The following is an 18,107-nucleotide window of genomic DNA, read 5'->3' as shown; positions in this document are numbered from 1 at the left end:
TTAGGTTCCCCACCCGTGCTCAAGGCATTGTGGGTAACAGGCCCCACGGCGCCTGGCCCCGAGGCATTGTGGGTAACGGGCCCCACGGCGCCTGGCCCCGGGGCATTGTGGGTAACGGGCCCCTCGGCGCCCGGCCCCGGGGCATTGTGGGTAACGGGCCCCACTGCGCCTGGCCCCGGGGCATTGTGGGTAACGGGCCCCTCGGCGCCTGGCCCCGGGGCATTGTGGGTAACGGGCCCCTCGGCGCCTGGCCCCGGGGCATTGTGGGTAACGGGCCCCACGGCGCCTGGCCCCGGGGCATTGTGGGTAACGGGCCCCACGGCGCCTGGCCCCGGGGCATTGTGGGTAACGGGCCCCACGGCGCCTGGCCCCGAGGCATTGTGGGTAACGGGCCCCTCGGCGCCTGGCCCCGAGGCATTGTGGGTAACGGGCCCCTCGGCGCCTGGCCCCGAGGCATTGTGGGTAACGGGCCCCACGGCGCCTGGCCCCGAGGCATTGTGGGTAACGGGCCCCACGGCGCCTGGCCCCGAGGCATTGTGGGTAACGGGCCCCTCGGCGCCTGGCCCCGGGGCATTGTGGGTAATGGGCCTGGCCCTGGGGCATTGTGGGTAACGGGCCCCACGGCGCCTGGCCCCGGGGCATTGTGGGTAACGGGCCCCATGGCGCCTGGCCCCGGGGCATTGTGGGTAATGGGCCTGGCCCTGGGGCATTGTGGGTAACGGGCCCCACGGCGCCTGGCCCCGGGGCATTGTGGGTAACGGGCCCCTCGGCGCCTGGCCCCGGGGCATTGTGGGTAATGGGCCTGGCCCTGGGGCATTGTGGGTAACGGGCCCCAGGGCGCCTGGCCCCGAGGCATTGTGGGTAACGGGCCCCAGGGCGCCTGGCCCCGGGGCATTGTGGGTAACGGGCCCCACGGCGCCTGGCCCCGAGGCATTGTGGGTAACGGGCCCCTCGGCGCCCGGCCCCGGGGCATTGTGGGTAACGGGCCCCATGGCGCCTGGCCCCGGGGCATTGTGGGTAACGGGCCCCACGGCGCCTGGCCCCGGAGCATTGTGGGTAACGGGCCCCAGGGCGCCTGGCCCCGGAGCATTGTGGGTAACGGGCCCCAGGGCGCCTGGCCCCGGGGCATTGTGGGTAACGGGCCCCTCGGCGCCTGGCCCCGGGGCATTGTGGGTAACGGGCCCCAGGGCGCCTGGCCCCGGGGCATTGTGGGTAATGGGCCCCACGGCGCCTGGCCCCGGGGCATTGTGGGTAATGGGGCCCCTGCAGCCCCCCCCCTTGAGTCCTGGGACTTGCCCCCCCTTATCACGTGCCCCAGGGCCAGCTGTGTAACGCCCCTCCCCCCCCAGGGGCAGCGAGGTGCCACTTCCGGGTTTATGTGGTCCTGGGGACGCTCTAGGCGCCGCGTCTATGACACTGGAGGTCTGGGGCGGGTCAGAGCGGGAGGGGGCGGGAAGCAGCCAATCGGCGGCGAGAACAGCGGCCCCGGCTCCTTGTAGGGAGGGCGCGCCGGCCAATCGGAGGCCCGAGAACCCAAAGAGCACAGCCGAGACGTCATTGGTCGGGAGCCAGCCAATCAGAGGCCGAGGATGGCACGGGGCGGGGGCACTGAGACGCAACAGCGGGGGGGGGCGAGGCTCAGTTCTAGGACAGGTGGGGGGGCAGGAGTGCGCGGGGGGGGGGCAGTGCTAGGGGACCAGCGCGGGGGGGGAAGGGCTGCACTTGGGGGGCAGGGCTGTGCTGGGGGGAAGGGCTAGGAGAGCAGCGCTGGAGGCGGGGATGGCTGCACTGGGGGGCGGGGTGGGGAGCAGGGCTGGAGGGCAGGGCTGGCTGCACTGGGGGGGGCAGGGCGGGGGGGGGAGCAGGGCTGGAGGGCGGGGCTGGCTGCACTGGGGGGGGCAGGGCGGGGGGGGGGAGCAGGGCTGGAGGGCAGGGCTGGCTGCACTGGGGGGCGGGGTGGGGAGCAGGGCTGGAGGGCAGGGCTGGCTGCACTGGGGGGGGCAGGGCGGGGGGGGAGCAGGGCTGGAGGGCGGGGCTGGCTGCACTGGGGGGGCAGGGCGGGGTGGGGAGCAGGGCTGGAGGGCAGGGCTGGCTGCACTGGGGGGGGCAGGGCGGGGGGGAGCAGGGCTGGAGGGCGGGGCTGGCTGCACTGGGGGGGCAGGGCGGGGTGGGGAGCAGGGCTGGAGGGCAGGGCTGGCTGCACTGGGGGGCGGGGCGGGGTGGGGAGCAGGGCTGGAGGGCAGGGCTGGCTGGGGCTACTAGGCCTGGGGACAGGGCTGTGGTGGGGGCAGGGTAGGGCTGGCAGGGAGAGCTGCACAGGAGGGCAACGCTGGAGGGCAGAGCCGGCTGCGCTGGGGGTGGGGCTGGAGGGAGGAGCCCGCTGTGTTGGGGGTGCGAGACTGGAGGGCATGGTAGTGCTGGCTGTGCTGGGGGGCAGGGCTGGAGGACGGGGCCGGCGGGTGGGGCTGGGGGACAGGGCAGACTGCTGGGGCAGGGTTGGCTGCGCTGGGGGGCAGGGCTGGAGGACGGGGCCGGCGGGTGGGGCTGGGGGACAGGGCAGACTGCTGGGGCAGGGTTGGCTGCGCTGGGGGGCAGGGCTGGAGGGCGGGGCCGGCTGCGCTGGCGGGTGGGGCTGGGGGGCAGGGCAGACTGCTGGGGCAGGGTTGGCTGCGCTGGGGGGCAGGGCTGGAGGGCGGGGCCGGCGGGTGGGGCTGGGGGGCAGGGCAGACTGCTGGGGCAGGGTTGGCTGCGCTGGGGGGCAGGGCTGGAGGACGGGGCCGGCGGGTGGGGCTGGGGGACAGGGCAGACTGCTGGGGCAGGGTTGGCTGCGCTGGGGGGCAGGGCTGGAGGGCGGGGCCGGCTGCGCTGGCGGGTGGGGCTGGGGGGCAGGGCAGACTGCTGGGGCAGGGTTGGCTGCGCTGGGGGGCAGGGCTGGAGGGCGGGGCCGGCGGGTGGGGCTGGGGGGCAGGGCAGACTGCTGGGGCAGGGTTGGCTGCGCGGGGGGGCAGGGCTGGAGGGCAGGGCCGGCTGTACTTGGGGGGCGGGGATGGGGGGCAGACACCCGCCCCGCTCACCCCCCGCTGCCCGCAGGATGGGCGAGGTGGAGGTCTCCGCCCGGGCCTACGTGAAGATGTCCCTGCACGCCGCCCGCCACCCCCACGCCGCCATCAACGGGCTGCTCCTGGCGCGCCGGGGGGCGCCCCCCGAGTGCCTCTGCCTGAGCGACTGCGTCCCCCTCTTCCACAGCAGCCTGGCGCTGAGCCTCACGCTGGAGGTGGCTCTCAACCAGGTGGCCTGCAGGGGGCGGCCTGGGGTCACGGGGGTCTGGGCGGGGGGCTCCCTGTGGGGCGGGGCGGGGAGGGCACCAGGACTGTGGCGAGTGTTAGGAATTGCATGGGGGTGGCTCTAGGGAATGTGGGGCGGCTGGGCTGGGGGGGGCTCACAGCCACAGGGAGTGCTGGGGGGGGGCTCTGTGTGGGGCGTGCCCTCCTGCTGAGCTCTGCCCTCGCCCTAGGTGGACCTGTGGGCCTCCCGCTCTAACCTGCTCCTGGCCGGCTACTACCAGGCCAATGCCGGGCTGGACGACAAGAGGTAACTTTGGGGGCGCAGGGTGGGGGCAGGGACGGGCTCCCCCTTCCCCGCTAACACCTCTCCTGTGCCCCCCGCAGCCCCACGCCCCTGGCGCTGAAGATGGCCGGCCGCCTCGCCGAGTTCTTCGAGGGCGCCGTGTTGATCATGGTGAGGCCGGCCAGTCCCGGGGGGGGGGCTGCAATTAGGGGGGTGACTGACATTTGAGGGGGTGGACGTTCCTTACGGGTGTTGGGTTTGGGGCTTCTGTGGCCGTGGGGGCAAAGGGGACACCCCGCGGGCTGAGACCTGCCTCCTTCTCCCCCCCCAGCTGGATAACCGGAAACTGACCCAGAACCCCCGCGTGCCCCCCCTCACCGTGCTGGAGCAGCGAGATCGCCACTGGGTCCCCAAGGACAAGAACCTGTGAGTGGGCCCCCCCCGGGCTGCCCAGGCTCCGGAATAGGACCCAGGCGTCTGGGCGTCCCGCCCCCCCACGCCTGCCCAGTCTCCGGAATAGGACCCAGGCGTCTGAGCGTCCCGCCCCCCCCCGGGCTGCCCAGGCTCCGGAATAGGACCCAGGCGTCTGAGCGTCCCGCCCCCCCCGGGCTGCCCAGTCTCCGGAATAGGACCCAGGCGTCTGAGCGTCCCGCCCCCCCACGCCTGCCCAGTCTCCGGAATAGGACCCAGGCGTCTGAGCGTCCCGCCCCCCCCGGGCTGCCCAGGCTCCGGAATAGGACCCAGGCGTCTGAGCGTCCCGCCCCCCCCAGGCTGCCCAGTCTCCGGAATAGGACCCAGGCGTCTGAGCGTCCCGCCCCCTCCAGGCTGCCCAGTCTCCGGAATAGGACCCAGGCGTCTGAGCGTCCCGCCCCCCCCGGGCTGCCCAGTCTCCGGAATAGGACCTAGGCGTCTGAGCGTCCCACCCCCCCCGGGCTGCCCAGGCTCCGGAATAGGACCCAGGCGTCTGAGCGTCCCGCCCCCCCCAGGCTGCCCAGGCTCCGGAATAGAACCCAGGCGTCTGAGCGTCCTGCCCCCCCAGGCTGCCCAGGCTCCGGAATAGAACCCAGGCGTCTGAGCGTCCCGCCCCCCCCGGGCTGCCCAGTCTCCGGAATAGAACCCAGGCGTCTGAGCGTCCCGCCCCCCCCAGGCTGCCCAGTCTCCGGAATAGAACCCAGGCGTCTGAGCGTCCCGCCCCCCCAGGCTGCCCAGGCTCCGGAATAGGACCCAGGCGTCTGGGCGTCCTGCCCCCCCAGGCTGCCCAGGCTCCGGAATAGGACCCAGGCGTCTGAGCGTCCCACCCCCCCCGGGCTGCCCAGGCTCCGGAATAGGACCCAGGCGTCTGAGCGTCCCGCCCCCCCCAGGCTGCCCAGGCTCCGGAATAGGACCCAGGCGTCTGAGCGTCCCACCCCCCCCGGGCTGCCCAGGCTCCGGAATAGGACCCAGGCGTCTGAGCGTCCCGCCCCCCCAGGGTGCCCAGGCTCCGGAATAGGACCCAGGCGTCTGAGCGTCCCACCCCCCCCGGGCTGCCCAGGCTCCGGAATAGGACCCAGGCGTCTGAGCGTCCCACCCCCCCCAGGCTGCCCAGGCTCCGGAATAGGACCCAGGCGTCTGAGCGTCCCGCCCCCCCAGGCTGCCCAGTCTCCGGAATAGGACCCAGACGTCTGAGCGTCCCGCCCCCCCAGGCTGCCCAGGCTCCGGAATAGGACCCAGGCGTCTGAGCGTCCCGCCCCCCCCGGGCTGCCCAGTCTCCGGAATAGAACCCAGGCGTCTGAGCGTCCCGCCCCCCCCAGGCTGCCCAGTCTCCGGAATAGAACCCAGGCGTCTGGGCGTCCCGCCCCCCCAGGCTGCCCAGGCTCCGGAATAGGACCCAGGCGTCTGGGCGTCCTGCCCCCCCAGGCTGCCCAGGCTCCGGAATAGGACCCAGGCGTCTGAGCGTCCCACCCCCCCCGGGCTGCCCAGGCTCCGGAATAGGACCCAGGCGTCTGAGCGTCCCGCCCCCCCCAGGCTGCCCAGGCTCCGGAATAGGACCCAGGCGTCTGAGCGTCCCACCCCCCCCGGGCTGCCCAGGCTCCGGAATAGGACCCAGGCGTCTGAGCGTCCCGCCCCCCCCCAGGGTGCCCAGGCTCCGGAATAGGACCCAGGCGTCTGAGCGTCCCACCCCCCCGGGCTGCCCAGGCTCCGGAATAGGACCCAGGCGTCTGAGCGTCCCACCCCCCCCAGGCTGCCCAGGCTCCGGAATAGGACCCAGGCGTCTGAGCGTCCCACCCCCCCCAGGCTGCCCAGTCTCCGGAATAGGACCCAGGCGTCTGAGCGTCCCGCCCCCCCAGGCTGCCCAGTCTCCGGAATAGGACCCAGACGTCTGAGCGTCCCGCCCCCCCAGGCTGCCCAGGCTCCGGAATAGGACCCAGGCGTCTGAGCGTCCCACCCCCCCCGGGCTGCCCAGGCTCCGGAATAGGACCCAGGCGTCTGAGCGTCCCACCCCCCCCAGGCTGCCCAGGCTCCGGAATAGGACCCAGGCGTCTGAGCGTCCCACCCCCCCCAGGCTGCCCAGTCTCCGGAATAGGACCCAGGCGTCTGAGCGTCCCGCCCCCCCAGGCTGCCCAGTCTCCGGAATAGGACCCAGACGTCTGAGCGTCCCGCCCCCCCAGGCTGCCCAGGCTCCGGAATAGGACCCAGGTGTCTGAGCGTCCCGCCCCCCCCAGGCTGCCCAGTCTCCGGAATAGGACCCAGGCGTCTGAGCGTCCCGCCCCCCCAGGCTGCCCAGTCTCCGGAATAGGACCCAGGCGTCTGAGCGTCCCACCCCCCCCGGGCTGCCCAGTCTCCGGAATAGGACCCAGGCGTCTGAGCGTCCCGCCCCCCCAGGCCTGCCCAGCCCCCAGAAGGGGACCCAGGCTTCTGGGCGTCCCGCCCCCCCCCACGCCTGCCAAGCCCCCAGAAGGGGACCCAGGCCTCTGAGCGTCCCGCCCCCCCCAGGCTGCCCAGCCCCCAGAAGGGGACCCAGGCGTCTGGGACGTGGCCTCCCACCCTCCCCTCTTTCAGAGTCATGTGGCGCGACTGGGAGGCCTCTCGCCACATCTGCAAGTCCCTGCTGGAGGCCAAAGCTCACACCCGATTGGTCGACTTCGACACCCACCTCGATGACATCAGACAGGACTGGACCAATCAGCACCTCAACGCCGAGATCTCCCGGCTGGCGTCCGTGGCCAACGGCAGCGCCTGAGGCCCCCCATTGGCTGGCGTGGCCCAGCGGCTCTCCCCCACGGGCCAATCCCAGCAAAGATGCCGCAGCTTTTCACCGATCCTTGCCCCGCCCCCTGCTTTGGCTCCTCCCCCGGCCAGCCAGACTCCTCCCCCGAGCCTCAAATCAGAGCGAATCGCAGGCTTCACCGTGTTCTTTATTTGGGCCTTTCGTCTCCGGAGGGTTTTTGATGCTTTTGGGCCCCCACTTTCCCCAGCATCCTGCTCCCGCTAAGCGACGGGCGGCGGAGCCCCAAAGGCGGGTCCACGCCCCACACCTTGTCCGTGAAATACCCCAGCCCCACCGGGCAACGCCCCCCAACAGAACGGGGCCTGTTTCCTTTCAATGCCTTTATTTGTGGTTTGCAACCAGCACTTGCGAGCGCTTGAACGGCGAGGGAGAGAGAGGGGGAGAGAGAGGGAGAGAGAGGGGGAGAGAGGGGGGGAGAGGGGGAGAGGGGGACGCCTTGCAAAAGGGACAGGACACGAGATGAGCAAATATCTGGAGGCCAAAATCTTCCCGCTCCCCAATGTTTTGGGAGGTTTCTTGCTGCGTGATTCCCGCCGTGCTGAATTTCTCGCACGGGGCTGTTGTGCACCCGCTCTTCACGGGTCTCGTGTTTGGGATTTGTTGCCATCGGATCCCGTCTTTTAATTAACCTTTTGTTGTTTAATTCCCTTTTTTTTTTTTTTTTTTGGCCCCCTTAAAATTTGGTTTGGGGCCAGTTCGTTGGCTTTTTTGGGGCCTCGTCTCCGCCCTTTCGCAGCCTGTTCTCCCCCCTTTCGTGACTGTTCTCCCCCAGTTTTGCATTTCGTTGCCTTTGCTTTCATCGTCGTTGAAAACGGCCCTCTCGCTCCGTTTTTAAGCCAGGAAGTGGCAGGAGAGGAAGTCCCGCCTTCGCCTCGCTTTCCAACCCGCCCTGTGATTGGGGGAGGCCGGCGCCGACGGGCTGCTCAGTAGATCATGCCTTTGGTCTCGCCACGCGGCTTTTTGATCTTCTCGAAGTTCTTCACCACGATGTCGTACAGAACAGCCTGCCGGGGAGGCCACGGGGGAGCCAGTTAGTTTTGGGGGATGCCGGCGGCTTCTGGGGTGAGGCTAAACAGGGGCGTGGCCTCCCCCAAACACAACTACAGCTGCGCCCGTTCTTTTGGGGTCATTTAACGTAGGGCTCGCCCAAGCCTGCCACCCCCAGAGAAGCCCCCCCCCCCCCCGTTTGCCTCTCGAGCTGTTCCCCTCTGGGCCCCACTCACGTAGAGGTTCCGGATCTCCATCACCATCAGCCGCAGCTCCGCGTACTGTGCTTCATCCAACTCATGGACCAGCTGCCGGTAGTCGCCCTGGGGGGGCAGAACGGGGAAATCAGGGGCCCAGTCTCCTCCTCCCCCGGGACATCCTCCCTGGTGTCCCAGAGCCTCTGCCGGGATCCGGGCAGCCCCCCCGCCCCCGCCCAAACACTCACCACATGAGGATTCTTGGCTGCTTTAGCCACTGCATCACCTCTCTCGGAAAAGTACCTTTGGGGGGAGGAATCAGATGTCAGAGCTGGACCCCCCTAAACTAGGGGGTGAGGGAGGAACAGCTGGGGGGGTCTCCTTGCTTGGAGGGGGACTCGAAGGCAGCTCTCCCCAAAGGGTGACCCCAGACCACCCAGCGTGGGGGCGGCTCGCTCTCCCCATGGCAACCGGCTCAAAGGGTTGGGGCGGTGAGAATCCCCTTGGCGTCCAGCCTCCCGATTTTACAGAGCTGCCGAAAACGCACCTCCCCCCCAAGCATTTGCAGAGCCCCTCACCCATAGAAAACGATTTGCCTTGAATAACGTTTTAGTAGCGTTTTTAAAGCCCCCTCTTTTGGCTGGGTGCCCGTTTCAATTGAATTGTCTGGAGCTGCTCACTTCTGTGCAACTTTCGTTCATTCTGAACCTCGTATTCGGCACATGACGATTCCTTGAGGTCCCCTCCCAAAAAATATACTAAGTGGACTAGAGTTTTGCGTCTACATTCTTTTTGCAACTTTTAGACTGTTGCATTTAACACAATTCATTCCCACTAAACTTTCCTCTAGTTTGCAAGCACTTTATTTTGGAGCCAATACACTTTTTTTTCTTCAGTGTGTGTGTGGGGGGGGGGGGTTGGGGTGTGTGTGTGTGTGTGTGGGAGGGGGTTGGTGTGTGGGGGGGGGTTGGTGTGTGTGTGTGGGGGGGGTTGGTGTGTGTGTGTGTGGGGAGGGGGTTGGTGTGTGGGGCGGGGTTGGGGTGTGTGTGTGTGGGGGGGGTTGGTGTGTGTGTGTGGGGGGGGTTGTGTGTGTGTGTGTGGGGGGGTTGGTGTGTGTGTGGGGGGGGGTGTGTGTGTGGTTTGTTGCTTGTCACAACATTGCTCTCTTTGCATTTATTTATTTATTGGGGCAAACTTCATTGGTTTGCATTTGACACAATTTTTTGTACCCTTGAAAATACAGCTTTTGTGGGGCTTGTTTAGGGTTGCCAGGTGTCCGGTATCGGCCCACACAGTCCGGTATTTGCGGCCTCTGTCCGGTTTAAAAAAAAAACAGAAAACACTGGACATGTAAAAGGTCCAGTATTTTCTGTTTTTCTCAGCTAGAAGGCCGCATGTCTTGTGGGGGTGGAGGAAGCATGGGGATTTAAAGGTTCAGTAACTTTTTTTTGCTCAACAATTTCGGTCCTTTTTTTCCCCTGCCATGTTCGATATTTTTTGTGAAAGTATCTGGCAACCCTAGACTTGTTCTCAAGTGTCCATGTTATATGGAAACCAAGTTTCATTGCATTTAATTTCCTTGGCTCTTCCAGCTCTTCAATGTGCCAATGTGCAAATCAATATCATGTGGGTGCAAAGCCCCTTCCAAGTGCCACACTCGGCCATGAACTCGCTTTGGGGTTTAATCCAGATTTTCAAATTCAACGGGCAACTTTTTCAGTGTCCCCAAAATCCAAAGCAAACCCCTCCCCAACACAGGAAAACTGACCATTGCAGAACCCCCCCTGCAAACCTCCTACTTGTGCAAAGCACTGAGAAAGAAGCAACGTGCCCCATGCAACGGGACTGTGGCCGTGGTCAGTTTGCAGCCGTAACAAGCTGTTTTCACAACACTTTGGCTTTCAAACGGTCTAGTCGGGGCTTAGTTGTTCCCCACTGAAGGAAGCTGATTTAAGCTTTACACTGTCCTGAGAACCCGAAAACTTTTGCTGGGAAGAAAACTTTTACCCGCCCTCTTTTTGCATTCAGACTTTCACTCTTTCTGTAAAAATTGGTGCTGGTTTCAAATTCCTCCTCTTTTTTTCCCATTTGGTTAACCTAACGATTTGCATTCTATAAAATCTGGCATTTTAATTCCTGGTGTTTTGTAGAAAAGAAACCGTTTGCTGTTAAAGATTTGTGGCTTCTTTTTTTTTTTTTTAAATAAATGTGTCTGTGTCGCTATTTAATTTCCCCGTGTTTTGTCGTCGTTGTTGCAGGCTTAAAGATGTGCAGGGGATGAGTTTTGTGGCCGTTCTGATTCCTTGTTTTGAAAAACAAACCTGGAATTTTTCCTTTTGACACATTTGTGTTTTTAAAAACGTCGTTTCCTCCCTCCCTGGATTTCACACTGTTGTTTGCCCTTGAATGTCCTTGGGGGTTTGGCTGTTTTGCCTCTCACCAAGTCAGACTGGGGGGGGGGGAAGAGGCGGAAGGAGGGGTCCCTAGGTTGGATTTGGGCGGAAGGTCCCCCCCCCCCCAAATTCAGACTCACTTGGAGAGCTGGGTCTGGAACCCTTCCAGCTTGGTCCGCAAGGCCGTCATCAGCTCAAACACTTTCTCCTGGGGTGGGAAAAGGGGGGTGTTAATGAGTTTGGGGGGCAGTGGGGGGCAGGTGGGTGACAGGAGGGTGCTCACCTGGACGGCCACCCCAAAATTGTTGCCATCTTCGATACGGGGCACCTGGAGTTGAACCCAGACGGAGACCTGGAAGGGGAGAGAGGCGGAGCGTCGTGTTCGCACGAGGGACGACCACACGACAAGGCGGCGGCAGACAGGGGCACGTGTGCACGGGGGGAGGGCGGTGCACGGTGCGTGTTGCACGGTGGCCACGCCAGAGGGGGAGGGCGGTGCACGGTGCGTGTTGCACGGTGGCCACGCCAGAGGGGGAGGAGGGCGGTGCACGGTGCATGTTGCACGGTGGCCACGCCAGAGGGGGAGGAGGGCGGTGCACGGTGCGTGTTGCACGGTGGCCACGCCAGAGGGGGAGGAGGGCGGTGCACGGTGCGTGTTGCACGGTGGCCACGCCAGAGGGGGGGAGGGCGGTGCACAGTGCGTGTTGCACGGTGGCCACGCCAGAGGGGGAGGAGGGCGGTGCACGGTGTGTGTTGCACGGTGGCCACGCCGGGGGGGGGGAGGGCGGTGCACGGTGTGTGTTGCACGGTGGCCACGCCGGGGGGGGGGAGGGCGGTGCACGGTGCGTGTTGCACAGTGGCCACGCCAGAGGGGGAGGAGGGCGGTGCACGGTGCGTGTTGCACGGTGGCCACGCCGGGGGGGGGAGGGCGGTGCACGGTGTGTGTTGCACGGTGGCCACGCCAGAGGGGGGGAGGGCGGTGCACGGTGTGTGTTGCACGGTGGCCACGCCAGAGGGGGAGGGCGGTGCACGGTGTGTGTTGCATGGTGGCCACGCCAGAGGGGGAGGGCGGTGCACGGTGCGTGTTGCACGGTGGCCACGCCAGAGGGGGAGGAGGGCGGTGCACGGTGCGTGTTGCACGGTGGCCACGCCAGAGGGGGAGGAGGGCGGTGCACGGTGTGTGTTGCACGGTGGCCACGCCAGAGGGGGAGGGCGGTGCACGGTGTGTGTTGCACGGTGGCCACGCCAGAGGGGGGGGAGGGCGGTGCACGGTGTGTGTTGCATGGTGGCCACGCCAGAGGGGGGGGAGGGCGGTGCACGGTGCGTGTTGCACGGTGGCCACGCCAGAGGGGGGGGAGGGCGGTGCACGGTGCGTGTTGCACGGTGGCCACGCCGGGGTCGTGTTCGGGCTCCGTCTCTCACTCACCAGCCCCAGTTCTTCCTTGGCCTCCTGGATCTCGCTTTTCACGCGGCTCACCAGCCGCACAACCGTCTCGTTGCTGCTCACGGGGCCGCAGGGGGGCGCTGGGGAGAGACCCACGGGGGTCAGACCCACGGGGGCCAGGCCAAAGCAGGGCTCCCCCCTCCCCCGATCCGGCCCCTCCCCTCACCTTTATCCTCCTCCTCCGCCTTCTTCTCGTCTTTCTTCTCGTCTTTCTTCTCTTCCTTCTGCCGGAAGAGGAGGGGGAGGGAGAGGGGGGTGAGGGGCACCCTCCTCCCTTGTGGGGGATGGAGCTGCAGAGCCCCCCCAGCCTCCCCCCGGCCTGGGAACCCCAACGAGGAAAAGGGGGGGCAAAGGAGGAAAACGACCCCCCCGTTCCAAAATTCTACCCCCACTTGGTGAGCCCCCCAAAAGGAGATGGGAAGAGACCGTAGGGGGGGCTCTGGTGACCTGAGCCCCCCCATTTGCAGCTCTCAGGCCGGGCAGTGTTGGGGTCCCCCCCCCCTCACCTTGCGGCGCTCGGCTTTGGCCTTCTCCTTGGCGGGGTCGGGGATGGGGATATCCAGGGGGGCCCGCAGGGATTCGAGGTCCGTCACGTTCAGCGCCGGGTCCTGGGGGGCAGGGGGCGGTGAGCAGCCAGGCCCCTGCCCAGCCCAGCCCCCTAACGCTCCTCAGGTCCCCCAATCTCCCTTCTGCCCCCAGCCCCCCCAACCTCCCTCTGCCCCCAGGCCCCTCCCCTGCCCCCCAATGCCTCCTCTGCCCCCATCCTCCTGCCCCCCAATGCCTCCTCTGCCCCCATCCCCCTGCCCCCCAATGCCTCCTCTGCCCCTATCCCCCTGCCCCCCAATGCCTCCTCTGCCCCCATCCCCCTGCCCCCCAATGCTCCTTAGCTCCCTCCCCCAACCCCCTGCCCCCCAATGCTCCCTCTGCCCCCTCCCCCCAATGCTCCTCAGCTCCCCCAATCCCCCCCCGCCACCCCCCTGCTCCTTCCCGGCTCCCCACAAGACCCTTGAATCCCCCTGTGCCCCAGCCAACGCCCCCCCAGCCCTGCCCCCCAAGTACCTTGAGGAAAGCGTCCAACTGAGCGATCTTATTGGGGAACCGGGTCCCAACCAGAGCTTCAGCCTGGGGGTGGGGCAGAGTCAGTATGGGGGACACTGCTGAGGGAAGCTCGCAGCCCCAGGTGTTCCTCCCTCCCTTTGCCTGGGGGCACTGCTGCGGGGAAGCTCGCAGCCCTGGGTCCCCCTCCCTCCCCCTGGCTGGGGGCACTGCTGCAGAGAAGCTCGCAGCCCCGGGGTTCCCCTCCCTTCCCCTGGCTGGGGGCACTGCTGCAGGGAAGCTCGCAGCCCCGGGGTCCCCCTCCCTTCCCCTGGCTGGGGGCACTGCTGCAGGGAAGCTCGCAGCCCCGGGGTCCCCCTCCCTTCCCCTGGCTGGGGGCACTGCTGCAGGGAAGCTCGCAGCCCCGGGGTCCCCCTCCCTTCCCCTGGCTGGGGGCACTGCTGCAGGGAAGCTCGCATCCCCGGGGTCCCCCACCCTCCTCCTGGCTGGGGGCACTGCTGCGGGGAAGCTCGCAGCCCCGGGGCCCCCCACCCTCCTCCTGGCTGGGGGCACTGCTGCAGGGAAGCTCGCAGCCCCGGGGTCCCCCACACTCCTCCTGGCTGGGGGCACTGCTGCGGGGAAGCTCGCAGCCCCGGGGTCCCCCTCCCTCCCCCTGGCTGGGGGCACTGCTGCGGGGAAGCTCGCAGCCCTGGGGTCCCCCACCCTCCTCCTGGCTGGGGGCACTGCTGCGGGGAAGCTCGCAGCCCCGGGGCCCCCCACCCTCCTCCTGGCTGGGGGCACTGCTGCAGGGAAGCTCGCAGCCCCGGGGTCCCCCACACTCCTCCTGGCTGGGGGCACTGCTGCGGGGAAGCTCGCAGCCCCGGGGTCCCCCTCCCTCCCCCTGGCTGGGGGCACTGCTGCGGGGAAGCTCGCAGCCCTGGGGTCCCCCTCCCTCCCCCTGGCTGGGGGCACTGCTGCAGAGAAGCTCGCAGCCCCGGGGTCCCCCACACTCCTCCTGGCTGGGGGCACTGCTGCAGGGAAGCTCGCAGCCCCGGGGTCCCCCACACTCCTCCTGGCTGGGGGCACTGCTGCGGGGAAGCTCGCAGCCCCGGGGTCCCCCTCCCTCCCCCTGGCTGGGGGCACTGCTGCGGGGAAGCTCGCAGCCCTGGGGTCCCCCTCCCTCCCCCTGGCTGGGGGCACTGCTGCAGAGAAGCTCGCAGCCCCGGGGTCCCCCACACTCCTCCTGGCTGGGGGCACTGCTGCGGGGAAGCTCGCAGCCCCGGGGTCCCCCTCCCTCCCCCTGGCTGGGGGCACTGCTGCGGGGAAGCTCGCAGCCCCAACTCCCCCTCCCTCTGGCACTTCTGGGGGGGAAGCTCGCAGCATCTCACTTGGGTGCAGAGCTGGGTCCGGAAGGAGTCCACCTGGGCGGGAGAAAAAATTGGGCGGGGGGGGGGGTTAAATATCTCAACAGGACACTCCCTCCCTCCCCGCCCCCCCCGGCTCCCTCCCCCCTCCCCTTCCCCCTCGCCCGGGCTCCCCGCCAGCTCCGACACCCGATCCTCCCCCCTCCCCTCCCCCCGGCCACCTGCCCGGCCCTGCCCCGTCAGCGCTGCTGATGGGGCGTGGAGGGGCCCTCCCCCCGCGCTGGGAACCGAGTGCCCCATAGAGACCCCCTGGGGGGGCAGGTGCTGGGCGCCGGGGGGCGGAGACCCCCCCATTTGCCCCCAGCTGCTCCCCAAATTCTCCAGGCGGCCCCAAGCCCCGGGCTGCCCCCCTCCCCCGATCCCCAGCCCTGCCCCCCACCTCCACCCTGCCCCCCAACTCCACCCCCACCTCCCCTCCGTGTCCGGCCAGCCCCACACCAGGCCCGGGCCCCACATAAATATGCCCCCCCCCGCGTTTCCCCAGCCGGCCCCCCCTCACCTGGGCCTCGGCCTGGGGGCAGACCCGCAGCGCGGCCATGGCGGGTCGATGGGGGGCGCAGTGGGGGCCCGAGGCGAGTGGCGGGCGGGGGGGGACGAAGGTGCGAGGAGAAAAGTGAAAACGAAAGTGACGGAACCACGGGGGAGGGAAGTCCCGGCGGGGGGGGGCGTGTCCAGGCTGCGCGCTTCCCTCAGCAGTGCCCGGGCTGTGCGCTTGCCCCAGCAGTGCCCGCGCGGGAGGGGGGGCTGTGCGCTTCCCCCAGCAGTGCCCTCGGGGGGGGGGGGGGGGGAAGAGGATCCTTGTGCTGTGAGCTTCCCCCGGCAGTGTCCGCAGAAGGTCAGAGAGGCTTGTTTGACCTGTAAGTTCCCCCCAGCCTTTCCCGCAGTAGGGGGCGGGGAATAAGGCCTGGGCTGTGAGCTTCCCCCAGCAGTGCCCATTGGGTGCTGTGAACTTCCCCCAGCAGTGCCCAGTGGGTGTGCTGTGAGCTTCCCCCAGCAGTGCCCTCAGGGTGAGCTGTGAGCTTCCCCCAGCAGTGCCCAGTGTCTGCTGTGAACTTTCCCCAGCAGCGCCCTCAGGGTGTGTGCTGTGAACTTCCCCCAGCGGTGCCCTCAGTGTGTCTACTGTGAGCTTCCCCCAGCAGTGCCCTCAGTGTGTGTGCCGTGAGCTTCCCCCAGCGGTGCCCTCAGTGTGTCTGCTGTGAACTTCCCCCAGCGGTGCCCTCAGTGTGTGTGCCGTGAACTTGCCCCAGCAGTGCCCTCAGGGTGTGTGCTGTGAACTTCCCCCAGCGGTGCCCTCAGTGTGCCTACTGTGAGCTTCCCCCAGCAGTGCCCTCAGTGTGTGTGCCGTGAGCTTCCCCCAGCGGTGCCCTCAAGGTGTGGGCCGTGAGCTTCCCCCAGCCGTGCCCTCAGGGTGTGCTGTGAGCTTCCCCCAGCAGTGCCCTCAGGGTGTGCTGTGAGCTTCCCCCAGCAGTGCCCAGTGTCTGCTGTGAACTTCCCCCAGCGGTGCCCTCAGGGTGTGTGCTGTGAACTTTCCCCAGCAGCGCCCTCAGGGTGTGTGCTGTGAACTTCCCCCAGCGGTGCCCTCAGTGTGTCTACTGTGAGCTTGCCCCAGCAGTGCCCTCAGTGTGTGTGCTGTGAGCTTCCCCCAGTGGTGCCCTCAGTGTGTGTGCCGTGAGCTTCCCCCAGCAGTGCCCAGTGTCTGCTGTGAACTTCCCCCAGCGGTGCCCTCAGGGTGTGTGCTGTGAACTTTCCCCAGCAGCGCCCTCAGGGTGTGTGCTGTGAACTTCCCCCAGCGGTGCCCTCAGTGTGTCTACTGTGAGCTTGCCCCAGCAGTGCCCTCAGTGTGTGTGCTGTGAGCTTCCCCCAGCGGTGCCCTCAGTGTGTCTGCCGTGAGCTTCCCCCAGCAGTGCCCTCAGTGTGTCTGCTGTGAGCTTCCCCCAGCGGTGCCCTCAGGGTGTGGGCCGTGAACTTCCCCCAGCAGTGCCCTCAGGGTGTGGGCCCACTGCCACGCTTCCCAGAGCAGCGCCCCCCGAAGGGCTACCCCCTCCCTCCCACCCTGCCAGCCCCCCCAGCCCCCAAAAGACCACAGCAGGCGGCATCCTCTGGCGAGCGGCCACGTTTATTGCCCCCGGGCTCAGGCGGGGGGCTCGCCCTTGGGGAACAGGCCGGCGGCGGGGCGGCCGGGCGACCAGCGGGCGCGGTACCAGCCCCGGTAGGTGAGGTACCAGGCGGCCGTGGCGGCGGCGGCGCCCACCAGCTGGGGCCCGTGGGCCGGGGCGTAGACGGCCGTGCCCAGCAGCAGGGAGTTCCACAGGCCCAGCAGCGCCACGTTGAGCAGGAAGACGAGGCGCAGGGGGGCGCCGGCCGGGTGCCCGCGGGCCAGGTAGCGCCGGAAGACGGCCAGCTCCTCGGCCAGCAGCAGGCAGCAGAAGGTGAGCAGGAAGGCCGGGCGGGAGGGCAGGTAGCCACGCCAGCGGTGCCCGGCGGCCAGGCAGCCGGGCCGGTCGGCCAGGGGGGGCAGCAGGGTGCCGGCGGGCAGGGGGGCGTAGCAGTAGCCCGTCAGCTCCTCCACCAGGCCGAAGGCGGCGCCGGCCGCCCGCTGCAGCCCCGTGCCCACCGCCAGGCGCGCCAGGGGGCGCAGGGGGGCCAGCGCCCGGCCCGTGGCCCCATAGCTCACCAGCAGCGCGAAGCCCCCGGCCAGCACGCAGGTCCAGCCCCACGCCGACGCCACGAAGGTGCTGCGGGGAGAGGGGGCGTTAGGGGCCTCGCCCGCCCCCCGGTCCCTGCTGGCTTGGGGGCTGCCCCCCGGCTCCCACCGCCCGGCCTGCTGGGCCCCCGCGCCCCCTGCCCTGCCTCCTTGTCTCCCACTGCCCCGGCCCCCCGCCTGGTCTGTCCCCTCGCCCGCCCCCCGGCTCCCACCGCCCGGCCCCCTGCCCTGCCTCCTCGTCTCCCACTGCCCCCCACCTGGTCTGTGCCCTCGCCCCTGCCGCCCAGCGAAGCCTCCCCCCTCCCCTGTGCCCCAGGCAAATCTGCCCCGTCCTGCCCCTCGCCCCCTTCTGCCCCCCAGCCAAGCCTCCTCCTCACTCCTGCCCTGCCCCCCAGCCCCCCGAGCGGCGGCGGCCCGGCGCTCACCGGCTGAAGTAGTTGCGGGGGCTGGCGAGCAGGGCGTGGGGGTCGGCGAAGGGGGCGAGCAGGGGGCCCAGCAGCACGGCCCCCGCCAGCCAGGCGTGGTAGGCCCGGCCCAGGCAGGGGGCGCCCAGCAGCCAGGCCCAGTGGTCGCTGCAGGCGAAGAGCAGCCCCCGGGCCAGCGCCAGGGCCCAGGCGCCCGCGGGCGCCAGCAGGGCCAGGGGCAGGCGGCCCCCCCAGCCGGCCATGCCCGGAGCCCGGAGCCCGGAGCCCGGAGCCGGGAGCAGCAGCCGAGCCAGGGCCCCGGGGACTGACAGCGGCAGGTGGCGGCCGGTCACGCGCAGCCCCCATGGCCCCGCCCCCCAGCCTGCGGCTCCGCCCCCGCCCAGGGCAGGCCGGATGGGGGGGCACCGGGGAGATTCCTGCTGGAGTCCCCCATGTGCCCCGCCCGGAGCCAGCCAACCCCCCTGGGCAGATGGGAGTCGGTGCCCCCGAGGGGCAGGCCCCACGCCCCCCCCCAGGGCCTATCAAGACAGCACCCTCCCAAGGAGCAGGCCCCACGCCCCCCCCCAGGGCCCATCAAGGCAGCGCCCCCCCCCCGAGGGGCAGGCCCCACGCCCCCCCCCCAGGGCCCATCAAGACAGCACCCTCCCAAGGGGCAGGCCCCAC

At 68.8% G+C, this 18,107-nt stretch overlaps 3 protein-coding genes across 4 annotated transcripts; 1 reads left to right on the top strand and 2 right to left on the bottom strand.

Moving 5' to 3' along the window:
• Positions 1 to 1,307: 1,307 nt before the first annotated feature.
• EMC9 (ER membrane protein complex subunit 9) lies at positions 1,308 to 8,884 on the top strand. 2 transcript variants are annotated; one of them, XM_089774501.1, is made up of 6 exons: positions 1,308 to 1,653; positions 3,091 to 3,289; positions 3,515 to 3,591; positions 3,669 to 3,738; positions 3,899 to 3,993; positions 6,607 to 8,884. In XM_089774501.1, exons 2-6 carry the CDS (start codon positions 3,092 to 3,094, stop codon positions 6,785 to 6,787), a joined length of 621 nt encoding a protein of 206 aa, XP_089630627.1. In that variant the 5' UTR covers positions 1,308 to 1,653; position 3,091; the 3' UTR covers positions 6,788 to 8,884. The 2 variants fall into 2 exon arrangements, with proteins under 2 accessions (XP_089630627.1, XP_089630626.1); XM_089774500.1 differs by lacking the exon at positions 1,308 to 1,653 and having other exon boundaries at positions 2,900 to 3,289.
• On the bottom strand, positions 7,338 to 14,969 carry PSME1 (proteasome activator subunit 1). The gene is made up of 11 exons (XM_089774502.1): positions 14,815 to 14,969; positions 14,280 to 14,312; positions 12,916 to 12,978; positions 12,363 to 12,464; positions 12,023 to 12,080; positions 11,839 to 11,936; positions 10,696 to 10,764; positions 10,553 to 10,620; positions 8,268 to 8,322; positions 8,059 to 8,145; positions 7,338 to 7,839 (listed from the first exon to the last, which is right to left on the bottom strand). The coding sequence occupies exons 1-11, from the start codon at positions 14,851 to 14,853 to the stop codon at positions 7,759 to 7,761; spliced, it is 753 nt and encodes a 250-aa protein (XP_089630628.1). The 5' UTR covers positions 14,854 to 14,969; the 3' UTR covers positions 7,338 to 7,758.
• Positions 14,970 to 16,412: 1,443 nt separating this feature from the next.
• FITM1 (fat storage inducing transmembrane protein 1) lies at positions 16,413 to 17,966 on the bottom strand. The gene is made up of 2 exons (XM_089774499.1): positions 17,445 to 17,966; positions 16,413 to 17,050 (listed from the first exon to the last, which is right to left on the bottom strand). Exons 1-2 carry the CDS (start codon positions 17,684 to 17,686, stop codon positions 16,447 to 16,449), a joined length of 846 nt encoding a protein of 281 aa, XP_089630625.1. The 5' UTR covers positions 17,687 to 17,966; the 3' UTR covers positions 16,413 to 16,446.
• Positions 17,967 to 18,107: the final 141 nt, after the last annotated feature.

This window comes from Pelodiscus sinensis, chromosome 30, assembly GCF_052426305.1.
Source record: "Pelodiscus sinensis isolate ZL-2025 chromosome 30, ASM5242630v1, whole genome shotgun sequence".
Classification (NCBI taxonomy): Eukaryota; Metazoa; Chordata; order Testudines; family Trionychidae; genus Pelodiscus; species Pelodiscus sinensis.
This window is presented reverse-complemented; position numbering and strand designations above follow the sequence as displayed.